Genomic DNA, 19,692 nt, shown 5'->3' with positions numbered 1-19,692 from the left:
AAAAATCTCTGCCCAATATAGTAGCTGGCTCCGTGGTGCTGGCAGGTTGGATATGTACATTGCCGGCTGTGACTATCACTCCAGAAATGGCCCTTCTAGTCTTTTATAGTGGTTATAATATTATAATTTACTTTAATTGCATTTGATGGGGGGGAGGAGTGGGAGACTGGCAGCTTTCACAGTAGGAGTTTCACAGGGAAGGCTGGTCCAGGTAACAGAATACAGTTACACCAACGTTCAGGCAGCTGATTCACTTACCTTTAGGAACACAAGTCAGATTGAACACAAAACAAAGCCACACCAAAACCCAGCCCTTGGAACTTGGTTAACTGAGCCAGGGTTAGAAATGACCACTTAGCGACAAAGCTCAAAAAAAAAAAAGGACATACACTTTGAAAATTCCAGTTTTAGGAGCACTTTTCCACATCAAAAATGCCAACCAAATGAGAAAAACCTTCTGTAAGACAATAATGTGCCGTTTAATCTGCGGTGCGTTACCGAGATAAAGTCATGGACAGACCCAGTTTTTAACTCTGTTTATCAAAATATGCTAACTTCTGATTGCACTCATGTTGTTCTGAAGAAATGACTGAAAATTCTCATCACCAATTGTACAACTTCTTTATACAAAACCAAAAAAGTTGCTAATATTGTATGTACACGATTCAGTGAGACTGTTCATACGAAAAGAAAAATCACCTCAGGCAGGTCTTTTGCATTTACGAAATGAGATTTTCATGAACACAGTAAGTTTGGTAAATGCAAGCAAATTCTTCCTTGTAGAGGGGTTAACAGCAGGTGCACAAATGGCTCTTAAAACTTGCTCCTTTACAGGTTTAAACCAGCGAGACAGACAGTATTAAGACCCAGGACTTGGGTTATTGTGACAGGCTCCTGGGAGCGCTGCAGGAGTTCAGTTTTTCATCTGGCAGTCAGATAAGGAACCCAGAAAAAGCATCTGCAGCTGCTCTTCAGCACCCGTAGGGGCTATTTTAGAGCAGCCACAGACATTTGGCATGTGCTAGGAAAAAAGGAAGGAAACTACTGAGAAAAAATGGTGACTGTAGATAGAGGGAGATGTTTAGGAAAGCCTTGTGGTTTGTCAGTCCCTTCCTTGGGGAGGGCAAAGCCTCCTTGGCACATGCCCCAGCCAGAGCCTGAAAATGGGATGTGGGGAAGGCCATACACTGATACTTGGGACCTTCACCACAGTGCCAAAAATACATGGAAAAGGAAAATGTTCAGGGTTTCGTGCTGTTTTTGTACTAGTGGAATAAAATCTGAATACCAGAATTCACTGAGAATCTATATACACCACATTTTAGTTAAACACACACCAATCTTAAAGTCAAGATTGACTATTTTTGCATTTGTAAAATGGCTAGAGCTGGGCTAAATTTCAGCCTGGCAGGAGACTTTGGATAAGGTCGGGGTTTTCTGTGTGTTCCACCTCAAATTCTCATTTTATCACAAAAGTGGAAGCAAACAATGCAGTGAGCACAGTGCCAAGAATATCCAGGGAGCAACAACGCACAAGAGATGTTCTTGTGATATTAAAACTTGTGTCCTGGAAGTGGATCTGAGAATCTAGCCACAGCCCTGAACCATAATACAAACTTCAATTGAAGAGTTTATTCATGTTATTCTCACTACAAGTTAAACCACCTACAATATCACTTATATATTGCCATTGTTACTCTGTAAAGGTGTGATATAAAATGCTGTAAGACCCGGTACCTTTTCAATTTATATAAACACAGTGAACTTCATTACTGTACATGTACTCTGCAACTACAGCTTAGCTGTAAATCCCCCACACACAATGGTATGGACATTAACCCCTCTATCCCCATTAAACTGTACATCAAGACAATACAAATTTACTGTCCCCACCCACCCCTTACAAAAAAATAATACTCTAAAAGCAACCTACTGCAACTTTTAATTAAGACGATTACATATATTTTAGACCAATTGCTTTAAAGCAAGAAGGCAGTATAAACCTTCTAGGAAAATTTTTATAAAAGAGGTTAAGAAATATAAGACAATTTATACATTTAAAAACTTACAATAAATAAGAGATGCAGGCATTTTTGAATACTAAGTACTATAATCCAATACAAGAACATCTTGATGTTCTGAAGCCATAGGTTGAAACTTAATTGTTCCTCGTGTTTCTTCTCATCTCCATGCTTTTAAAATTAACCATGACTGGGTACTATGGCTCATTACTCTTCACAAATACTGTGGCTGGGGAAAAATGGTTAATTTTGCTACTAAAAACGTTATAATACACTTTCTGATCATCATTCTGAAGTCCCCCATAGTCAGTGACTCAAAGACAGCAGGGCGATGGGTGCCCCTCTCACAAGTCAGAACAATATTTGCTGGAAGTAACAAGATTCATACCCCATCACAAACAACTTGCACTGAGAAGAATTATAACTTAGTCCTGCAGTGAAATATCCCTTTTCCTCATTTTTGTCTTGCAAAATTCAGATGAAGATCACAGCATATTCATGATAAAGTTATACAACTGATTCAGCACCACAAAATGAATTGGGAGACATGACCGTCTGTCCTGGGTTGCAGGATCACAGGTTAGCCAGGAGAGTGCATTGTACTGTTCCAGAACAAACCTGAAAAACAAACAGCCTTCTGTCAGGCCAGCACATTTTCTCACCAGGATTTTACAGCCCTAATTTACTACAATCCAGCTTCTTTGGCATCAAAAACATAAAAGAGGTTTGCCAACATTCAGAAATAACATGCCTTCCAAATTATTACAGCAGTTCAGAGCTAAACTTGCTTTTTAGCTGTCATTGTAATTGCCTATTCTTAATTTATACCAAGAGGTTCACATTAAAAAAAAAAAGAAAAAATAATCTGATGTTTTCTCAATTAGCATCCCATGTTTACATAGGTCTGGGCTCCTGTCCTTCAGACATTTTCCACAAGATTGCTGTGCAATATTCTGGCTTAACTATTTCTGCCTTTCCTGCTAGACTCAAACTCTCTCCTAGTTTGTGGAATTTGTTGTTTTTCAAACAGTTTCAAAGGCTGGTTAGTTAAAGAAGGGCTTAGAGATGTTTGGGTTTTATTTCACTGTTCTGTGACCATCACTGAAAGCACAGCAATTTATCTGCACTAAGGATATCAGCTGCACAAAGACAAAAACTAACAGCAGGAAAAGCAAGCATGCAGCTTCACTGCAGCAGCACTAAAAATTAAATGCACAATATTTTTGCAAGTGATCAATGATAAATACCTGAGCACATCAGAAGTTTGATTAGAATCAAGTGGATGGGAGTGTTTACTGTGGAGTAGCTCGTCTGATTGCACTGAAGGCACGTGGAGGTGCAAAGAGGCCTGAGGAAGGAAGAAGGAAGCCAGAAGTTACTGCCTGATCAACTACACCATATTTTCTTCCCCCATATTGTTGTAGCTTGCAGGCACCCTCTCTGTCTGACACACAAGCCAAAACAAATCTTGTCCTTAGGCCATCAAGTTCAGGAACTCTCAGAATATTTATATTCTGTCACAGATCTCTGCTAAAAGCACAGTGCTGGTAGTGAAATACATATATGGAGGGGTTTTCTAATCCCTTTTCTACATTGAGTGATTATTAAAAAATCAACTCAAGTGGCCCAAGATGTCCAATAACACACAGACTTGGAAATTCAATTGCTTTCTATAGGCCTGGTCTATTTATATTTCATATCTAGAGCTGCTTAGTGTATATAATAAATCCTCTCTTCAAAATAATATCCTAGACCAAAGCCACAGCTGAGCTTAGGCCAAGAAGAACTGCTAATCCAGACACAAACAAGTCTGCAGAAGATATATCTGGATCATTAGAAAACAAAGCACAGTATTAGAGATGCTGATTTGTTCATACAGAAAGTTTCTCTGTGTACCAATGTAAGGCCTTAAATGTGCCAAGTGTGTCTTGATTGTGCCATAAGGAGATAAGGGGCTCAGACAACACCCAGACAGATGACACAATGCAAAGCCAACAAGGAAAAAAACAGCTTTTATGCTTTGTGCAATCCAGAAAGATTCATTTATTCCTTATTTTGAGTTATTATACTGTACTTTTGTACCCCACTCTCTACCACCAGTCCCCACAGGAGTCCAGCCTTAGCCAAAGCTCTGTCCAGGAGCTCAACCTGCTCTTACAAAATCCTGGAGCATAAAGCCAGGAAAAAAAAGACTCCAGACTACCAGGAAGAAACCATGAGCAAAGCAGAACCTTTGAGCCAAATCTCAAAACTGAATACACCTGGCCTCTCCTGAAGCAAAAGCAGAGCTTATCCCCAGAGACATGCACTGACTTTGGGTTAACCAGAGCAGTTTTCACCCCCAGATCCCTCAGGCTGCACAGCTCTCTGCCAGGACAGTACCTTAAGAAACAAGGGACACTGATTTTGTGCTTGAGGACACGCTGACCAAAACCAGTCAGGCAAAGGACCTGCTTTGGCAGTTGACACAAAATAACCGAGGGCCAGTGGCTGCTGCAGTATATTTGTTACTTCATCGTGAGATTCTGTGGAAAGCAATCGATCTGTGCCTTGACCCTGGAACACAACAGGCAATGGGCTCAGATTAGGAGAGCACAAATTTAATAGGAATTATCTGTAGCTTCTGAAACACAAAGCATTTAGAAATATCCAAGCATGACATGACAATCCAGGTGATCTAAAACCTTTCATTCCACAAAAGGAAATTAACAGAGAGAGAAAAAACAGACAAAACACACACACGAAACTGTATTTACTCCAGTAGTTACCTTGCCCATATCACCTCCATGGGGGTAGTGGGACCCTGGAGAATGCACAGGGGATCCACCAGGAGATGCAGGAAGAATATTTATAATATCAGGATCAAGATCATCTCCAGTGTCTAACAAGTCAAAGATTCCCATTCCATCGGCTCCATCTTGAAAAAAAAAAAAACCAAGACCAGTGAATTCCTATTCACATATTCCTAAATGTCACTATGTGCAGGATATGACAATACATTCAGAAATAAAGTGATTTTCCACAGAAATGGAAATGGTTCCTTAGAATGAACCTTTATTGTTATGATAGGGCACAGAGTGATGAGGGGTTTTAAAAGGCGAGAACAAATCCAAGTACAAACCATTGTTTGTGTTGAAGGCCAGATCCAGGTTCTCAGTGGTGTACGTGGACGATGCCACCTGCACGGAGGCAGAGGTGGGGAACACCAGGATGTGAGTGCAGGACGTGTCCTGGGGCGTGTTCAGCTGAGATGTCTGCATGTTCAGCGTGGTGCTGCGCCCGAACACGGAGCCCGTGGACACGGAATCTGTGCGACAGAAATCAAGCATTTCCTCAGTTTAACAATGCCTGAACTGTTAGTTCTTGTGCCAAAAAAAAAGAGAGTTTCCCAAATACCTGGCATAATAATGAAGGATCCCTGGGGTTCCATGGCCACCAAGCAAGCACTGAGAATGCTGGGGGAGTCTGCAGCAGAGATCCCACACATCCTGCACATGTCCTTCAGCCTCTTGCTCAGGGACTGCAGGTTCCGGCGGCTCAGCAAACAGCTCCAGTCTGAGGGAGGAAATCTCAGCAGTGAGGTTCTCTTCCAGAAATAGGGATGGACACATTTGATACTACTGAAAAATTAAAGCTTTGAATCAAGCTTTAGACTCTAAAAAAATTGCTGCTGTTACCTTTTAATTCCCCGTGTCCTATTCTTCCCAAGCGGCCTATGACAACTCTCCATGGCAGAGAGCTCATCTGCACAAGTCCCAGGCACCATTCCCAGAGTTTCTGGAGACCAAGTCTGCGGGCAGAACCCTTTTTCCTGCGAGCTCTAGAAGAAAGAAAGACGGGAAAACAAAGTTAAAACCCATCTGCAACAAGTTTAGGCCACATTTAGAACTTTTTTGTATTAACCTGAACATTCACAGGAGCCAAGAGTGTTGGTATTGCAGTCCATCACCTGCAGCTTCAGGGGGATTGGGCTTTTTTAATTAATCACATTCTAAAACTGACATTAACAGGCAGCAAGTGAGATGGAGAAGTATGAACACACACACAGTAACACTCAAGAATCACATGAAACTAAACTATGCTCTTCTAGAAATTTAACTCAAAATGACATGTACCTAATAGGGAAAATATTCATCTGCTGTAGCCTTTGCAACACAGCAAGTCTACAAAAGTCAGTTATTCTTACAGCACCAAACCCAATGTAATTCTTCAAGGGAATGAAATAAAATAGACTTGCTAAAAATGAATTCAAGTTTGGTTCTTACCTGTTTGGTACATCAATATTAATTATGCAAGTTTCTAACTGCTCTCCATAGAGGTCTGTACAGGATGCAAGCAGCCACCTCTGATCATGAGACAAACAGTAGCCCACAAAAAGCACATTATACTTCTGGCCAGCTTCTCCAAAGGTTTCTCCCAGCTCTGTTTGCTTGTCCTTCACTGGAGCCAGTATAAAAGGAGGGGTGTAGAGTCGAATACACTCAGGTCTCTAGAAAGATGACAGAACAGACAATGAAGTTTGGGGAAGAAATTGCTCCCAACATAAAAGATGGTTGGTTGATAAGCAGGGGCCTTCCTCTGATCTGGATAATTCCACCATCTCATTAACAATACTCACATCAGGGCTCCTAAGAGCAGTTTCCATGGCTAACCCTGGGCCAAAGCCAGTTAAGGTTTTCACGTTGGTGGAAGTTGGGAGAGGTCTCCGACACTGAGTGAAAGCTGAAAATGCCAAAGATTTTAAATGCTGAGTGTAAATCTGGCGGTCCTCGTGTTTCACAGGCTGCAGCAGGTACTGACAGGGGACAATCTGCAACAGAGGAGAGGAGGAAAAAAATAATTATTGTTTTATCAACAGATTAAATGGCTTCTGACACAGTATTTGGTACATTGCTTTCTGAATTTTACTTTGCAGTCAAATTCCTTCCAATTCTTCCAAAGCCCTGTGGGACTTCAATAAATTATTCCCATTGAAATTTTCTTCAGAGGAAAGAACAATTTGTTTAGAAGAGAATCTTAATGATTCCTCGAAAAGGACCTATGTTAACTGGTCCTGCAGCTGGAAGGAGCTCTGCCTGCAGCCCAGCAGGGTCAGGCTGCACATTCCACTACAGGACCAGTACTTCACTCATCCCTGGAGTGGGCACTACATTTCCTCTGAGATAAAAGTGATGAGTTTGGAATGTACAACAGGATTCAGCTTTGGTTAACAGCACCCAAACTGCTCTAAAAGCTACAACCTGATGATTTAACAGCTGGAGAATTGTAAGTAATGTTTGTGAAGGAAATGAAACTTTCACCTTGAGGTGTTACTGCCCCCAAACACAGCCAAAGCCAGGATACTCTGTTTGTTTCTGTTGCCTCACCTGCACAGAAATGATGTTCTTGATGTGGGGAGGAAGAACCTGAACCATCTCCAGAAAGCAGCGCAGAAGTCCAAGTGTCCACAAACTGGATGAGCTACTGTTCTCATCCTTTTTTTCATATGTGAAAGGATCAATTATGTAAACTACAATTGCAGGTGGATAGGTGATAGCATGTGAATCTCCATCTGTGGGGACTCCGACTTTATCACGATCCATAGTGCTGGAAATGAAATTTTGAAACCAGTTACAAACAGCTGGGTTTTGTAAAGATTACGTTTTACTTCAAAACTAGATCAAATTGTCAATTATTAATCTGAAAGATCTTTGAGTCAAGTTGGTGTAAGAAACAGTCTTTTTATGTAATTTTTGTATAGGAGCTTATCAGTAACTCTGAATCCCTTTTCTTTCCTTTAGCCTTCTTTATTACAGCAGCTCAACAGCTCAACTATTGCTTAACTGGGGAACAAGAATATCTACAGTGAGAGCTGTCTTCACCACTCTAACTTTGATTACAGAAAATAGAACTCTAAGATGGTGCCAATTATCTATCTCCCCCTCCTTCCCCAGCCCTTTTAAAATATTGAAGTGAGTAGTTTGGTGAATTTCCTGTCTTTAGAGAGAGAAGAAAAAAAGGAAGTTTATTTTTGTACCAGAGCAGACACTGAGATGTAAGTAGAACTGCAGCTACAACTGGAACCAAAAGGTTCAGCTCCACCACAACTGAACTCTCAATCTCCCTTAAAAGCAGCTTGGTGAAAATAAATGCAGGGTTTTTACTGAAGGGGTAAAAGTGCATTCCTAAGTTCACGTTAGTTGAGCTGATTTTTCAGCTGAAGGTGTGACTGCAGTTCCCTACCTTTCAGAAACCTCTGGGTGGGGCTGTGCAGGTGCTGCAGCCGTGTCTCCAGACATCCCTGCTGTTTGCAGTGTTGGCTGTTGCTGCTGCCCCCCAGTTTGCCCGTTTGGGACTGGCGCAGCCTGGGCGGGCAGGGAGGCAGGAGTGGTATTGTTCATATTGCTGAAAGGTGGGAATGAGGAAGGCTTGCTCGTTGGAATGCCACTGCCCAGGCTGGCAGAGGAGGAGGAAGGGGCAGTGGTGGTCAGGGTGGAGTTGGCTGTAGTGGCTGCAGAGGACATGGCACTGCTGGAGGTCACGGTGATGGTGCTGCTGGTGGGAGCGGCGGGAGCCGACGACGGAGTGTTGGGATTGGCAGCAGGGGCTGTCACTGGGGGCAGAGCAGAGGCTGCCTGGCTGCAGGGAGGGACCAGGTTGGTTTGGGAAAGTAGAGAGTTGTCCAAAGGCTGAGAAGCAAGATAAGGACCTAAAAGCAGGGAAAAAAAAGCATAAATTTTATCATGCAGCTGTTTTGATGCCTATGTCACCTATGGAAGTCTACAGGTGTAACAAAACAGAGCAAACCTCGAGCATACATTTTACCTCTCAAATTAAAATACCTGTATTAAATATTCAAATTCTAATATTTTCATAAGAGCCTTTCAGAAATATCAAGAAATCTGTTTTTAATTTAACTTTTTCCCAGATGTGCTGAATTGCTGGAAATCACTGCTACAGAATCCGAGTCACCAGTACAAGAAGACACCAAAGTCCCTGTCAGGCAGCCACGCTGCCATTCCCTAAAGGCACTGCTGGATGGTTAGAGGCCATTTTAGCACATATTCAAATACAGGTTAAAACCAGAAAACTGCCCTAATCAATACAACAATGAGTCATGATTCCTTGTTCACTATTGCAAAGGAGTAAGTGGCAATTGTATGAAATAAGAACATTAGGAAAAGGCCATACCCAGCTCATATCTGCAAACTTGAGCGTAGAGTTTGAGTTTGGAGAATGCCTCGTTGTTGGCATTGGCTGTCTGTGAGAACCACTCTGTGACCAACTTCTCTGAGAGCTTCTTGGAGGCTGTAGGGCCAACCCTCATGATCCCATCAGGCAGTAACTTACAGATAGGTCTGTGCTGACCAAGCCTGCAGGACTGCAAAGAAGGTAAAAAAAAAAGCCTTAAAAGATGTTAAATATTACACAAAGGATATATCATAGAAAGGCAGAGAACTCTCAGTTTATTTACAATATTCCAAAGTAAATTTAACTCTAGAATTCCACCAGTAAGAAATGTTGAATAGTGATTTTATGGGTTACTGTCAGCATTTTCCTAAATGCAAAAAAAACAGGTTGATAATAATCGACTCTAATCTTCATTCAATCCAAGCATGTAATTAATTAATTAATGAAGGTAACACTATGAACGTGGCAGTGCTGAGCTTTGCCACCGGGTGGCGTTTACCGGCTGGGAACAGCGAACACGGCAAGGAATGAGGAGCAGCAGAACAGCCCTTATCTCCCAAGTGCCCATTCCTAAAATCCCTCGGAGCAGCTTTCCCAGATAGCATTCTGAGCAGGCGTCGCTATCAGCTCCGACAAGCCTGATAAGTCTTTATGAGCACGTATTAGAAACAGCATTTCCCAAATCCATTTCACTGCAAAGTGCCACAAATCCCGTACCTCGTATATTGCAGTCAGATCCCTAAAGAAGCTTTTGGCTCCGTTGAGCAGAGCCTCGTTCTCCGGGCACACCACCACGTAAGCCACGTCCCGCTGGGAGCCGTACGGCTCCAGCATCAGCCGCTCCCAGTAGGGCAATGCAAACGGGGACAGCACCAGGAAATCGTAATCGTATCCCAGCAAAAAGGTTGGGATTGGCAGTGGTTCTGGGGACTCGTCAGTTCCTGGAAAAGCAAGGCGTGTTTTTAAGCAGAAAGCTTCAAATGAACTTCAAGGAAACATGAATAGAACAGGCTCTGGTGTTCCCAGCATCTCACAGGAAGGAGCACTGCCTATCAATGGAATAGTTCTCATTTTACAGATCCAAGGTAAAGGATGCAACCCTCTGCAAAAACCCCATCAGCTGATAGTTCAAATAAAAACAATCTCAGCACCTGAGGAAGAAGTTCCACAGTGTTTTATATTTCTATCAGTACACAGGCAGTCAGGAACAGTTCTGCACTGTCCAGAAAGCCTTTTCCCACAGAGCCAAAGGAATCAGGGACCAAAGACAAGGGAAAAAATGTAAATATTCTAAGCAGATGGGTAAAGGGCCAGAGAAGGAAACAAACTTAAGAACATGTAAATGTATAATATCCATGTTCTAAATATAGCTACAAAAGATCTGCTGGTGAAAGGTCACTCTTGTAACACAGTGGTAAATCAATCTCATATGCTAATGAAGTCATTAAATCGTGAGTGCACAAAATTCACCTTCTATCTGTAAATGCATCACGTGTTGGCCACTCCAAACATTTATGAGAGACAAGACACTGAGTAACCCTAGATCTTGAGTACACTTCTGACAGTACTGAGCAATAAGGCATACTGTCTCAAGCATTTCAAAATCAGTATTTTTAACTTCCTATGTTTAGAGTAATTAAAATGGGGTGAATTAAAAAATTTTGAGTATAAAACCTGAGCAGTCACTCTGTTTTTAACACTAAACCCATCTTTGCAATTTCAGTCCCTCACTAGGTGAAGTGTCAGGTGTATACAAATAGTGCAACTGAAGCTGTAAATTTTAAATGCACATCTTTAATTCATTGCCTGTTTTAAGGAATATAAATACTTTCTCTTTTCTGAAGAAAAGAATTCTCCTCTGTCTAATAAGCTCTCGTTAGTTTAAAGAAAGGTCAAGTGCTGTTCAGAATTCCAACAGGCCGAGCAGCACCAGCCACCGAGTCTGCGTGGATGGAGCAGGGGAAGGAGACTGCAGGGAGCAGGAGTGGAGCAGGATTCCATGAGCCCTTACCGTAGGAGCCTCTCCCAGCCATCTTGTGGAACTGCTGCCACGTGAGGGGTCCCTGCACGCCCCAGGAGCGCACCGTTCGCTTCTTCTGGATGGCGTCCTGCAGCACGGGCTGCAGCGAGAGCAGCATGCGCAGGATGTCCTGGGAGCACTGCATGCTCACATCCACCACTGCGGGGACACAAAGGGGTCAGGGCACCATGCCACAGGCCAAAGCACCTCCACTGTCAACACTCTCTTCTAAAAACACCTGCAGGCCACCCACAGGCTGGGATACAGAACGTCGAGCTCAAGCGGATTTACAGTTCTCCCTCTTCCCCTGACTAAATACACAGATGGGTTTTTTCTTCATTTTGTTTTTTCCTCTAGAATTTTTCCCATTAAAAGGCTCCCATCTTACGAGTTAAACACCCTAAAATAAAAACAAAACAAACAAAAACCCAAAAAATCCCAAACAGAAGCCTGAAACTCTTGGATTATCCTTCCCAAAAAAAGCGGATTCGCAGGCTGCCACCCAGTGCTCATTTCAGAGAAGTCAAGGGAAGCCTCAAGCAGACTCAGCCCATTTCATCCAGAGCCACCACTGGGCCAATTCAGGTACTAAGCTTTAGAATGAAAAGCTGACACAAAATTTGGCATGGCTACTATTTCCAAGTCCTCTCTTCTAAAGTATCTTTACATCTTTTTATCTCAAACATCAGTCACAGTAACATGGAGTATTCTCCTGTGTGCCTGAAAACATAAATTTATTTACAAGTTAATCCCCCAGCGAGGCACGGGAACGTGGCTGTGTTCTCCCAGGATTCCTCCTCATCTTCACTTACAACTATGAACTGCAGCTACCTGTAATTCATAACTTTATCTTTCACCCTATCCCTGTTAAGAGTTGCCACTTGAAAATTCTATTAGAGAACGGTAAGCAAATACACACAATGAAGGGTATTCCAGGAGACACTGCATCATTAGTCAGACCCTTGAAGGAAAAATCCAAGGATTTCTGGCAGACCCAACACACAGTGAAGGCTACAATAATGCTTTTTTTGCCACATGTGCCATTAACCTACTGCCCCCCTCTCCTCCTGAAAGAAGGGGGGAAGGCAACTGCATCAGAGCTGTTGTTTAATTCTGCCACAGTGGCCTTGACAATACGGTCACCACTCAAACCCTTCCTACAGGCATCAATCATTCCAGAGCCTCTGTAGAGCCACTCACCAAAAGCTCTTTAAAGGATAAACCTGGTGAAGTGTTGTGGACTCTGACAGTGGTCTCATGCTACACTTCAGGTATATATTGAGAATTTACAACTGAGAGCAGCCAAGGCCTCACTCTGCTGGTGATCAGCACAGGACATGGAAGGGCTGGGTATTTTGAACATCATCAACCAGAAGTCTGTACGAGCACACAGGTGGCAAAAAACAGCATTCAAAATCCACAAAGGAAAACCACAAAAAAAGACCCTTAAAAACAAAAACCCAAACAGGAGGACAAATAGAAAATAAACTGTTTTCAATATTTACCATTTCTTTTTGACCAGTGGTGCAAGCAAGTAGTTTTCACAAGTGCTTCGTCAACTTTCCCTCCTGACATATTGTCCATGAACTGCCGTCCATGTTCCAAGGCTAAGTAGCAGTCATTGCAACAATCCCTTTCTTCTACACGTACCAGGTTGCTGACAGCACCAACTTTGGCCACGGAGTCTTGGTCTGCTGCTCCAAAGGGTGAGAACAGGTTGGTGCATTGATCCTGCAGCAACAGTATCAAGTCATCGGGCAGTTTCTCGGGTTCTTTCAGCCCTCCACTGCCGTGTTCAATGGAAGTAGCTCTGAGAGCTTCAAAGCGTTTTTCTGCTTCTTTGCCACACTCCGTGTTTCGCCCCAGAATATCCAACTCGTCTTCAAGAAACAGCCCGGAACTGTTGCCAAATTTTCTATTCATAACAGCACTGAAACCACAGGTACACCTATACTGGGCCTCTTGTGTTGGATCAGGAATGTAAACTCCAACATCAGCACCTTTGATGTTCATATTGCAAACACAAATGCAGCAGCTGTCGAAGTTGCAGTCTTTGAAGAGATTCATGACAGATTCAGAAAGGATGAGATTCACATACAGGCTGTGTGCCTCGGGGATGGAAGGCACCGTGGCAGGCTCCACCGAGTTGAGCGGGCGGCACGTGGAGGGGGTGGAAGCTGGCGAGTACAAATCCGAGTTCTCGTACTTGACCGAGCCCTGGGCGCTGGCGGGCCCGCCGGCCCCGCGGGGCGTGCGCGGAGTCCTTGGGGTCCTGGGCGTCGGGAAGCGAGGGGTGGAAGGAGAAGGGAGGATTCCAGCCCCGCTGTTGCTGGGAGGGGCACTGCTCGGGGGCATCCCAAACGGAGTGTGGGTCTGGGGGGTGTAGGCAGGGCCGTACTCCTGGTCCATGGTGCTCCCATCGCTGGCAGCCACAAGAGAAGGAAAGGCTTTAAGTACACAGCATACTGGGTTTGAAGTTTAAGACTCAGACTTCTAAAGAAGGACCTTCCTAATTAATATTTGCTTTTTTTAAGCTAGTCTTTCATAATCCACAGTAAGATTTTCATTCCCTAAGGAACTTCAAGAGCGTTTGTTCTAAATGACTTTGCAGGACTCCCACTGACAGCACCATTAAAGAATCTCTCCCTGCCTCCTTTCGTCTTTTCCTCTGCACAAAGCTCCCAGGAAACAAGTGTGGTCAGAATAAATTATAAATTCCGTGGTTGTATGGAGTCTAAAGGACACCTTTTTCATTCATGTTTTATTTACATGTTGTGTTGACACACACTGAGAAAATAGATCAGATCTATTGACAGCAGATTCAGCTGAATCCACAAGGAAAGTACCACCAAGAAAGGTTTAACGTTTTCTTTCCTGAGCACCTGAGTATCTCCAAAAACTTGTAAAGCTAATGAGACCTGGAAACGTATTGCTAACGAGTAACAGAAGCAACATCAGTATATGATCCAAGATTTAGTATTCATATAATCTTATCAAGAAACACATAACACCTCCTTGCTGCCTAATCCATTTTTACCAGCTACTAATACAGAAGAGAAAAAGAAAGAAATCTTTTTCTTGACAAGGGCTGGCAGCAAGACCATCCCTGCCAAATGCAGGGTACAGAAATGTCCCCTGCAGTTTGCTGTGACCAGGCCCCATCACACAGCACAGGAAATGTTTTCCTACTCCCAAGCACAGCTGAGTTTACTGCTACTTAAGGAAATAATTTAAGAAACAGCAGCACCACCTACTAAGCCCTTCCAGCACTGACTACACCACCGCAAAAACAAAGTCCCAAGTTTACATTTATCTTGATTGTTACCATCTTCATTACTTATTAAACCTGGCCTTGCACCATTAAGCTTCCCCAAGAAACCTTTAAAGGAGACAACAAATAAAATGTATGTACAGTTAAGAAGCTCTTTGAGAAGAGTCTCCTGCAGTAGGTTTAGCCAGAAGAACATTTTTAAAGGCTCTTGCCGGTTGTATAAACACAGAGTATATACAAATATTCCCATTACTGATTGACAAAATAAATATTCAGGGGTGGCAAAGTGAGCACATCACAAAGCTGAGCCCCCCAGGGTCATACCCATCTTTGATGAAAGGCATGGCAGGGCCTGGAGGAAGCAGATCCAGCTTGCCCACGGTCCAGCTCTGGCGGTAAATGCATTCCTCGGGCAGTTTGATGGGAGGAAGACACTGGCTGGGAAGAGTCTTCAGTGGTGCAAACATGGAACATCCCACTAAAGCTTGACAGTTCTCAGGTTTATAAACATAAGAATAATCCTGGAAGTCAGACATGGGAAAGCATTAGTGTGTAAATTAGATCACTGCAGCAATTAAATGCTTCTCCAAAAATCAGGACTGAGTTCAAGCAGCAGTTCCTTAAGCCAAAATCCTGACACAGCTGCAAGGGAAAGCTGAGATATGTACACACAATATTCACAATACACCAAAACAAACCTCAGTGAACTGCAGTGACTGAAAGGCATTTCTGCAGCTCACTAATGCCTACTCAGGTATTACTCTCTCTTAAGTTTAAGTGGTAAAACACTACATACTACAAAGTGTATTACCTCCTCCGAAACAATGCAGGGCAAGTTACAAATTGTACTTAATCCCCCCCATTCCTATTCAGATTTAAGTAATGAACTGATCAATAATCAGCATTGATCAGGGCTGTCAGCAGCACCTACCTTGATTTCAGCAGGTTTGGGGCTGCAGAAACCCTCATCTACTTCGATTCTGAACTGAGCTCCCACAGCAGAGCTATTCCCCTCCAGCACTGTTCCTCCAAGCGTAGTGTCCATGCTGCCATACTCCTTATTGTTCATGTTCATCGGAGAAAATCCCATAATGTGTTGTTCCAGTGAAGGGGGAGTTGGATACATTTTATGGAGATCTGCAGTGCCTAATTTCAGATCAGAAGCAGACTTTAGAGCATGAAAACTTTCTGAAGTGTTTCTCGAGTCTCAAAATTTTGCTTAGACAAATGAAGGGTACATTTCCAAATTGCCACAACATATTAAGAGTCAAATGTTTAGAGCTAGCATTCTCTTTAGGCAAAAAGAAAACACAAATAAATCTTACTTATGCATGACAGTGGGTCTAGATTTCCTGTTTTTGCCTCTTTGCAGTTGGATTTGTCATCAGTGCCGTTCACTGTTCGTTTAGATCCAGGCTAAGAAAGAAGTATTTCAGACATAAACACATGTTCATGTTTCCTGCTCACAGGAAATCTCACCTGCACATACAAAGCTGAGACATCGTAAAATATTTAGAAAAATTAAAAGAGCTCAGAAGCCTAAGGTTGGGCTTACACTTGTTCTTAATTCTTGGAACCCAGAGAACCTCTCCCAACAGGTCACAATGTTATTGAAGGAAAAAACCAGTTACAAAATAACCCTCATCCTGACAGTAAAAGAAGCTAAATTAGGGCTGCCCACAGTCTACCAGAACAAACCACAACACTCCCAGAGCCACATTAACACCACTGGAGTTACTACAGGAACAGAAAAGAAACACAAATCCTGCAACAAGAAATACAGGAAAGAAAAGCTGTCAAAAGTAAAAGAATAAGAGATATTTTACCATCTTTAAACAGTTCAGAACAGTCTACAGAATGTAAGTATTCATGTTTAAGAGCAAACACACTTCCTTTACACACTGATGACCTTTGATGGCTGTTAAGATCCTTCAGCCCTTACTCAGCTCCAGCTCCCATTAAAGTTGATGGGCATTTTGTCTGGGTAAGGGGATTTAGGATTAAACGTGGAGTAATGTACAGTTCAGAAAAGACAACTGATTACAAACAGTATTGAAATAGAAACTAGGAAGATAATGGGTTCAGAGCCATCAGACTGCAAGAGAAACTGTTCCAAGGTAATAGCTGCTGCAGAGAAGCAGCTTATTTGGCAGAATGTCCAGTGTTTAAATGCCTTTTCTCTCACAGAAGTTGCTGTTTTGTTTCAATATTACCTTGATGAAGCAGTTAACCAGAGCCCAGACCACAGGAAAAGAACACACTAGGACCTACTGAATCTCTACAACTCAAACTAAAGGTATGTTCAGGCAGCACACACTGTGGGGATTGCAAGGAAGTGAGATCAAAAGGTTGTTTGCATCACAAATCTGCCTGCCTGAGTAAAACAGAAGAGTCCGTTTGCCACTGAGGGGCCACAGCTCTTGTTTGTGTGAACGTTTTGCAACTCTCCTCCAAACGCCAGGAAAAAAATCAAACCCCAAACCACACAAAGACAAGAGCTGCTCCTTGCTGCTTTTTTGGCTGGCACCTGCCAGGACTTTTTGCACATCACTTACTGTGAGCTCATCCTCATCAGAGTTGAAGAGGTTGTCCAGGTCAGTGTAGGACACCACCAGGTCTGTCTCGTGGAACAGGCTGGTCGAGGCAGTGCGGGCGTGGGCGGCCAAGCGCTGGGCATCTGTGGGGAGACCAACAGCACAACACTGCCACTGCATCTGCATGGAAACTGCTCTACAGGGCTCGTCCCACCCCTGGGGGAAGGGAAACCAAGGGGGGCACATGGCCTTGGTTCATCTCGGCCATCTTACACACAGGGGAGGGCCCTTCCATTTCAGATTTTACAGCCAACATTTGTTTGCAAGGTGCAACAAAGAAATGTTCCAAGCAGACTGCAGGGAAATACAAACTATAAAACACAAAACTTAGCAGCCTGTTAGAATCTATTGACTATTCAAGACACCATTAATACACCACAATTAAGACAGAAAGGAAAAAAAGGCTCTTTACCTTGCTTGACAGAAGGACTAAACAGAGACATTGCATCCTCTCCTTCATGGGACAGAACTGTAACGCTGGATGTCCCATCCTCAGCCTACAAAAAAAGGAGAGAAAAGTTTGCTTAAATTAATGGTTGGGCTGGGAGGTGTTTGATGTCCCTGTGAGGATTCTGCCCCTGGAGAAGGATCAGGTTCTCATTACCCTGTGAGCTCAGCAGGGGCAGGCTGGGGGCTGCTGCTGCCTCAGGGGGAGCAGAGCCTGGGCTGCCAGCACAGGGTTTGTCTTGGGATACATTTACAGAGCAAGCTGTGGATTCTTGCTACAACACCTTAAGGAAAAACCCTTGCTATCAGATGCTACATATTAACTGTACCAGTTCCCGAATGGAATGCATCCACACTTAACTAATTCTAATAAGCAAATTGATTTTATAGACAAGCTCCCAGTGCAGTTATATTTTCTCCTTTTCTGTAGGTGCCCTTTTGCTTTAAGTACAAGTCTCATGTAGCTGCACTAAAGCACAAAAAAAGAATTGAAATTGCAATTCACTGGCCAGGGAACGAGTCAGGGCTCACCTCAGCTACCCCCAGACCTTTCCACTCATGAACAAAGCACTGGCCTTGCTCCTCCTCTCTCCCCAGGCACCTGCCAGCACCTATTTCCACAGGGAGGCCACTGAGCCAGACTGATCCAGCAGCTTTTTCCTCATAAGCCCTCATGCAATGGCACCATCAGTGTGCCAAAAAAAAAAATTAGGTGCCATTAGAGACATGCTGCTTAATTTCATTGATCATTTCTGCTAGAATAGAATTTGTTTTTTAATTTGCTCCTAAAGACATGAAGAAGGATTTAAATTCTATCCCATGCCTAAGGCAATTTGTTTTAATCTCATCACTGATTTGTAGCCTCACTCCTTTACTCACCTTGTGTTTTTTCCCCACTTCCCTCTCAATGTTCTGCCTGTCCTTTTTGCTGTCAGGAAATAGGAATTCCACATCTCCATCCACAAAGGCATAAGGATCAATTTCAGGTTCCTGGTCAGCTTCCGTTGCTACAGCTGTTAAATATTGGTTTTTACTCTGATATTGTTGCACCAGTTCATCTGAAACCTTCAAAGGTTTCCTACATTGCACCATTAATCTGAACAGAAGAAAAACAAAAATCAAAAAATCATTTATTTAGCATTTATTACATGGAATTATTTCTGCTATCACAGCCTTAACCAGAACAACCTCATCTTTCCACATCCTTCCTGCACAGCCCAGCTTCAGAAAACTTTTGGGGATGAAGATGAAATCATTACTCATTTAATATCACCTCCTTCCCCACATCAGCTCCAGCCCTGTGATTCATCCTGCCCCTCTCTCCTCAAGCACTGTCAATTCACATAAAGATTAGTAATTTATCCCAGGTCATGGCTGTCATTTGTTATAAGGCACAAATGGATTCAACTCTCCACATCCACTGAAAGAAACTCACCAGGCTAAAGAATTACTCACTGCATTCCCCAAAAAAGCCCAAGCAATAATCACAAGTAAAGCACACAAATGCCACTGTGCTCAGGAGCCATTTATATCACTCAGATCAATACAAATGAAGCTTGCAGCACACCAGTAACTAATTTACTAATGAGAAAATTCTAACCACAATTTGCCTTTATCAGCATTTTTCTTTTGTTAACATTCTGAGCCAAAACTGGAGCTGGTAAGTACACAGAAATTCAGGTTTTCTTTCAGGTGTATTGGTTGCACAAATGTGGCATTGCACCAGGAAAAAAAGACATTGGCAAGGAAAAAACTATTCTGATTATGAGCTGTAGATGTGCCCAGCTTTATATTCTGTACCCCAACATAGAGAAGGCACCAGGTGAGGAAGGTGCTCCCTCAAACAAGATGAGAAGCTCCTGCACGTTCCTCTCAACTACAGAAAGTTTGACTTTGTCAAAGACACTTCCTAGACACAAACTGTCCCAAAAAACACCTCACAGCCAACAATGGCAAATCCATCCATGCTGCTCGTCCATGCTCAATAAACCAGTTTTTAAATCCTGCAAAAACTGCCATCAGGAAAAAAAAAGGGCAGAAAAAGAGATGGAAACTGCTTTCTAGGAATGGGGAATTAAACACCTCTGCTGTATTTCTGACCAGCAGAGAGCAAGAGAAGTTAACAGCCACATATCCCAGGGGAAAAGACTGTTTTTGGTAAGTTGTCAA

The 19,692-nt window shown here is 43.0% G+C and overlaps 1 protein-coding gene across 4 annotated transcripts in view; it reads right to left on the bottom strand.

The window, feature by feature from the left end:
- Positions 1 to 751: 751 nt before the first annotated feature.
- The window catches only part of MED13 (mediator complex subunit 13), a 51,308-nt gene continuing 32,367 nt past the window's right edge, over positions 752 to 19,692 (bottom strand). For all 4 annotated transcript variants that reach the window (XM_039720412.1, XM_039720414.1, XM_039720413.1 and 1 more), the window contains 21 exons: positions 18,403 to 18,619; positions 17,489 to 17,573; positions 17,038 to 17,159; positions 15,808 to 15,898; positions 15,414 to 15,628; positions 14,807 to 15,003; positions 12,717 to 13,633; positions 11,203 to 11,370; positions 9,909 to 10,132; positions 9,192 to 9,381; positions 8,244 to 8,709; positions 7,388 to 7,607; positions 6,640 to 6,831; positions 6,287 to 6,510; positions 5,699 to 5,841; positions 5,418 to 5,576; positions 5,143 to 5,328; positions 4,790 to 4,938; positions 4,404 to 4,577; positions 3,269 to 3,369; positions 752 to 2,639 (listed from right to left, as the gene is read on the bottom strand). In XM_039720412.1, coding sequence (XP_039576346.1) covers positions 2,507 to 2,639; positions 3,269 to 3,369; positions 4,404 to 4,577; positions 4,790 to 4,938; positions 5,143 to 5,328; positions 5,418 to 5,576; positions 5,699 to 5,841; positions 6,287 to 6,510; positions 6,640 to 6,831; positions 7,388 to 7,607; positions 8,244 to 8,709; positions 9,192 to 9,381; positions 9,909 to 10,132; positions 11,203 to 11,370; positions 12,717 to 13,633; positions 14,807 to 15,003; positions 15,414 to 15,628; positions 15,808 to 15,898; positions 17,038 to 17,159; positions 17,489 to 17,573; positions 18,403 to 18,619 — 4,573 coding nt within the window. In that variant the 3' untranslated portion in view covers positions 752 to 2,506. The remainder of the gene's footprint in view (positions 2,640 to 3,268; positions 3,370 to 4,403; positions 4,578 to 4,789; positions 4,939 to 5,142; positions 5,329 to 5,417; positions 5,577 to 5,698; positions 5,842 to 6,286; positions 6,511 to 6,639; positions 6,832 to 7,387; positions 7,608 to 8,243; positions 8,710 to 9,191; positions 9,382 to 9,908; positions 10,133 to 11,202; positions 11,371 to 12,716; positions 13,634 to 14,806; positions 15,004 to 15,413; positions 15,629 to 15,807; positions 15,899 to 17,037; positions 17,160 to 17,488; positions 17,574 to 18,402; positions 18,620 to 19,692) is intronic.

Source organism: Passer montanus, unplaced genomic scaffold, assembly GCF_014805655.1.
Source record: "Passer montanus isolate IOZ18808 unplaced genomic scaffold, ASM1480565v1 scaffold44, whole genome shotgun sequence".
Classification (NCBI taxonomy): domain Eukaryota; kingdom Metazoa; phylum Chordata; class Aves; order Passeriformes; family Passeridae; genus Passer; species Passer montanus.
Note: the sequence above shows the minus strand (reverse complement) of the source record. Positions and strands in the feature narration are given on the sequence as shown.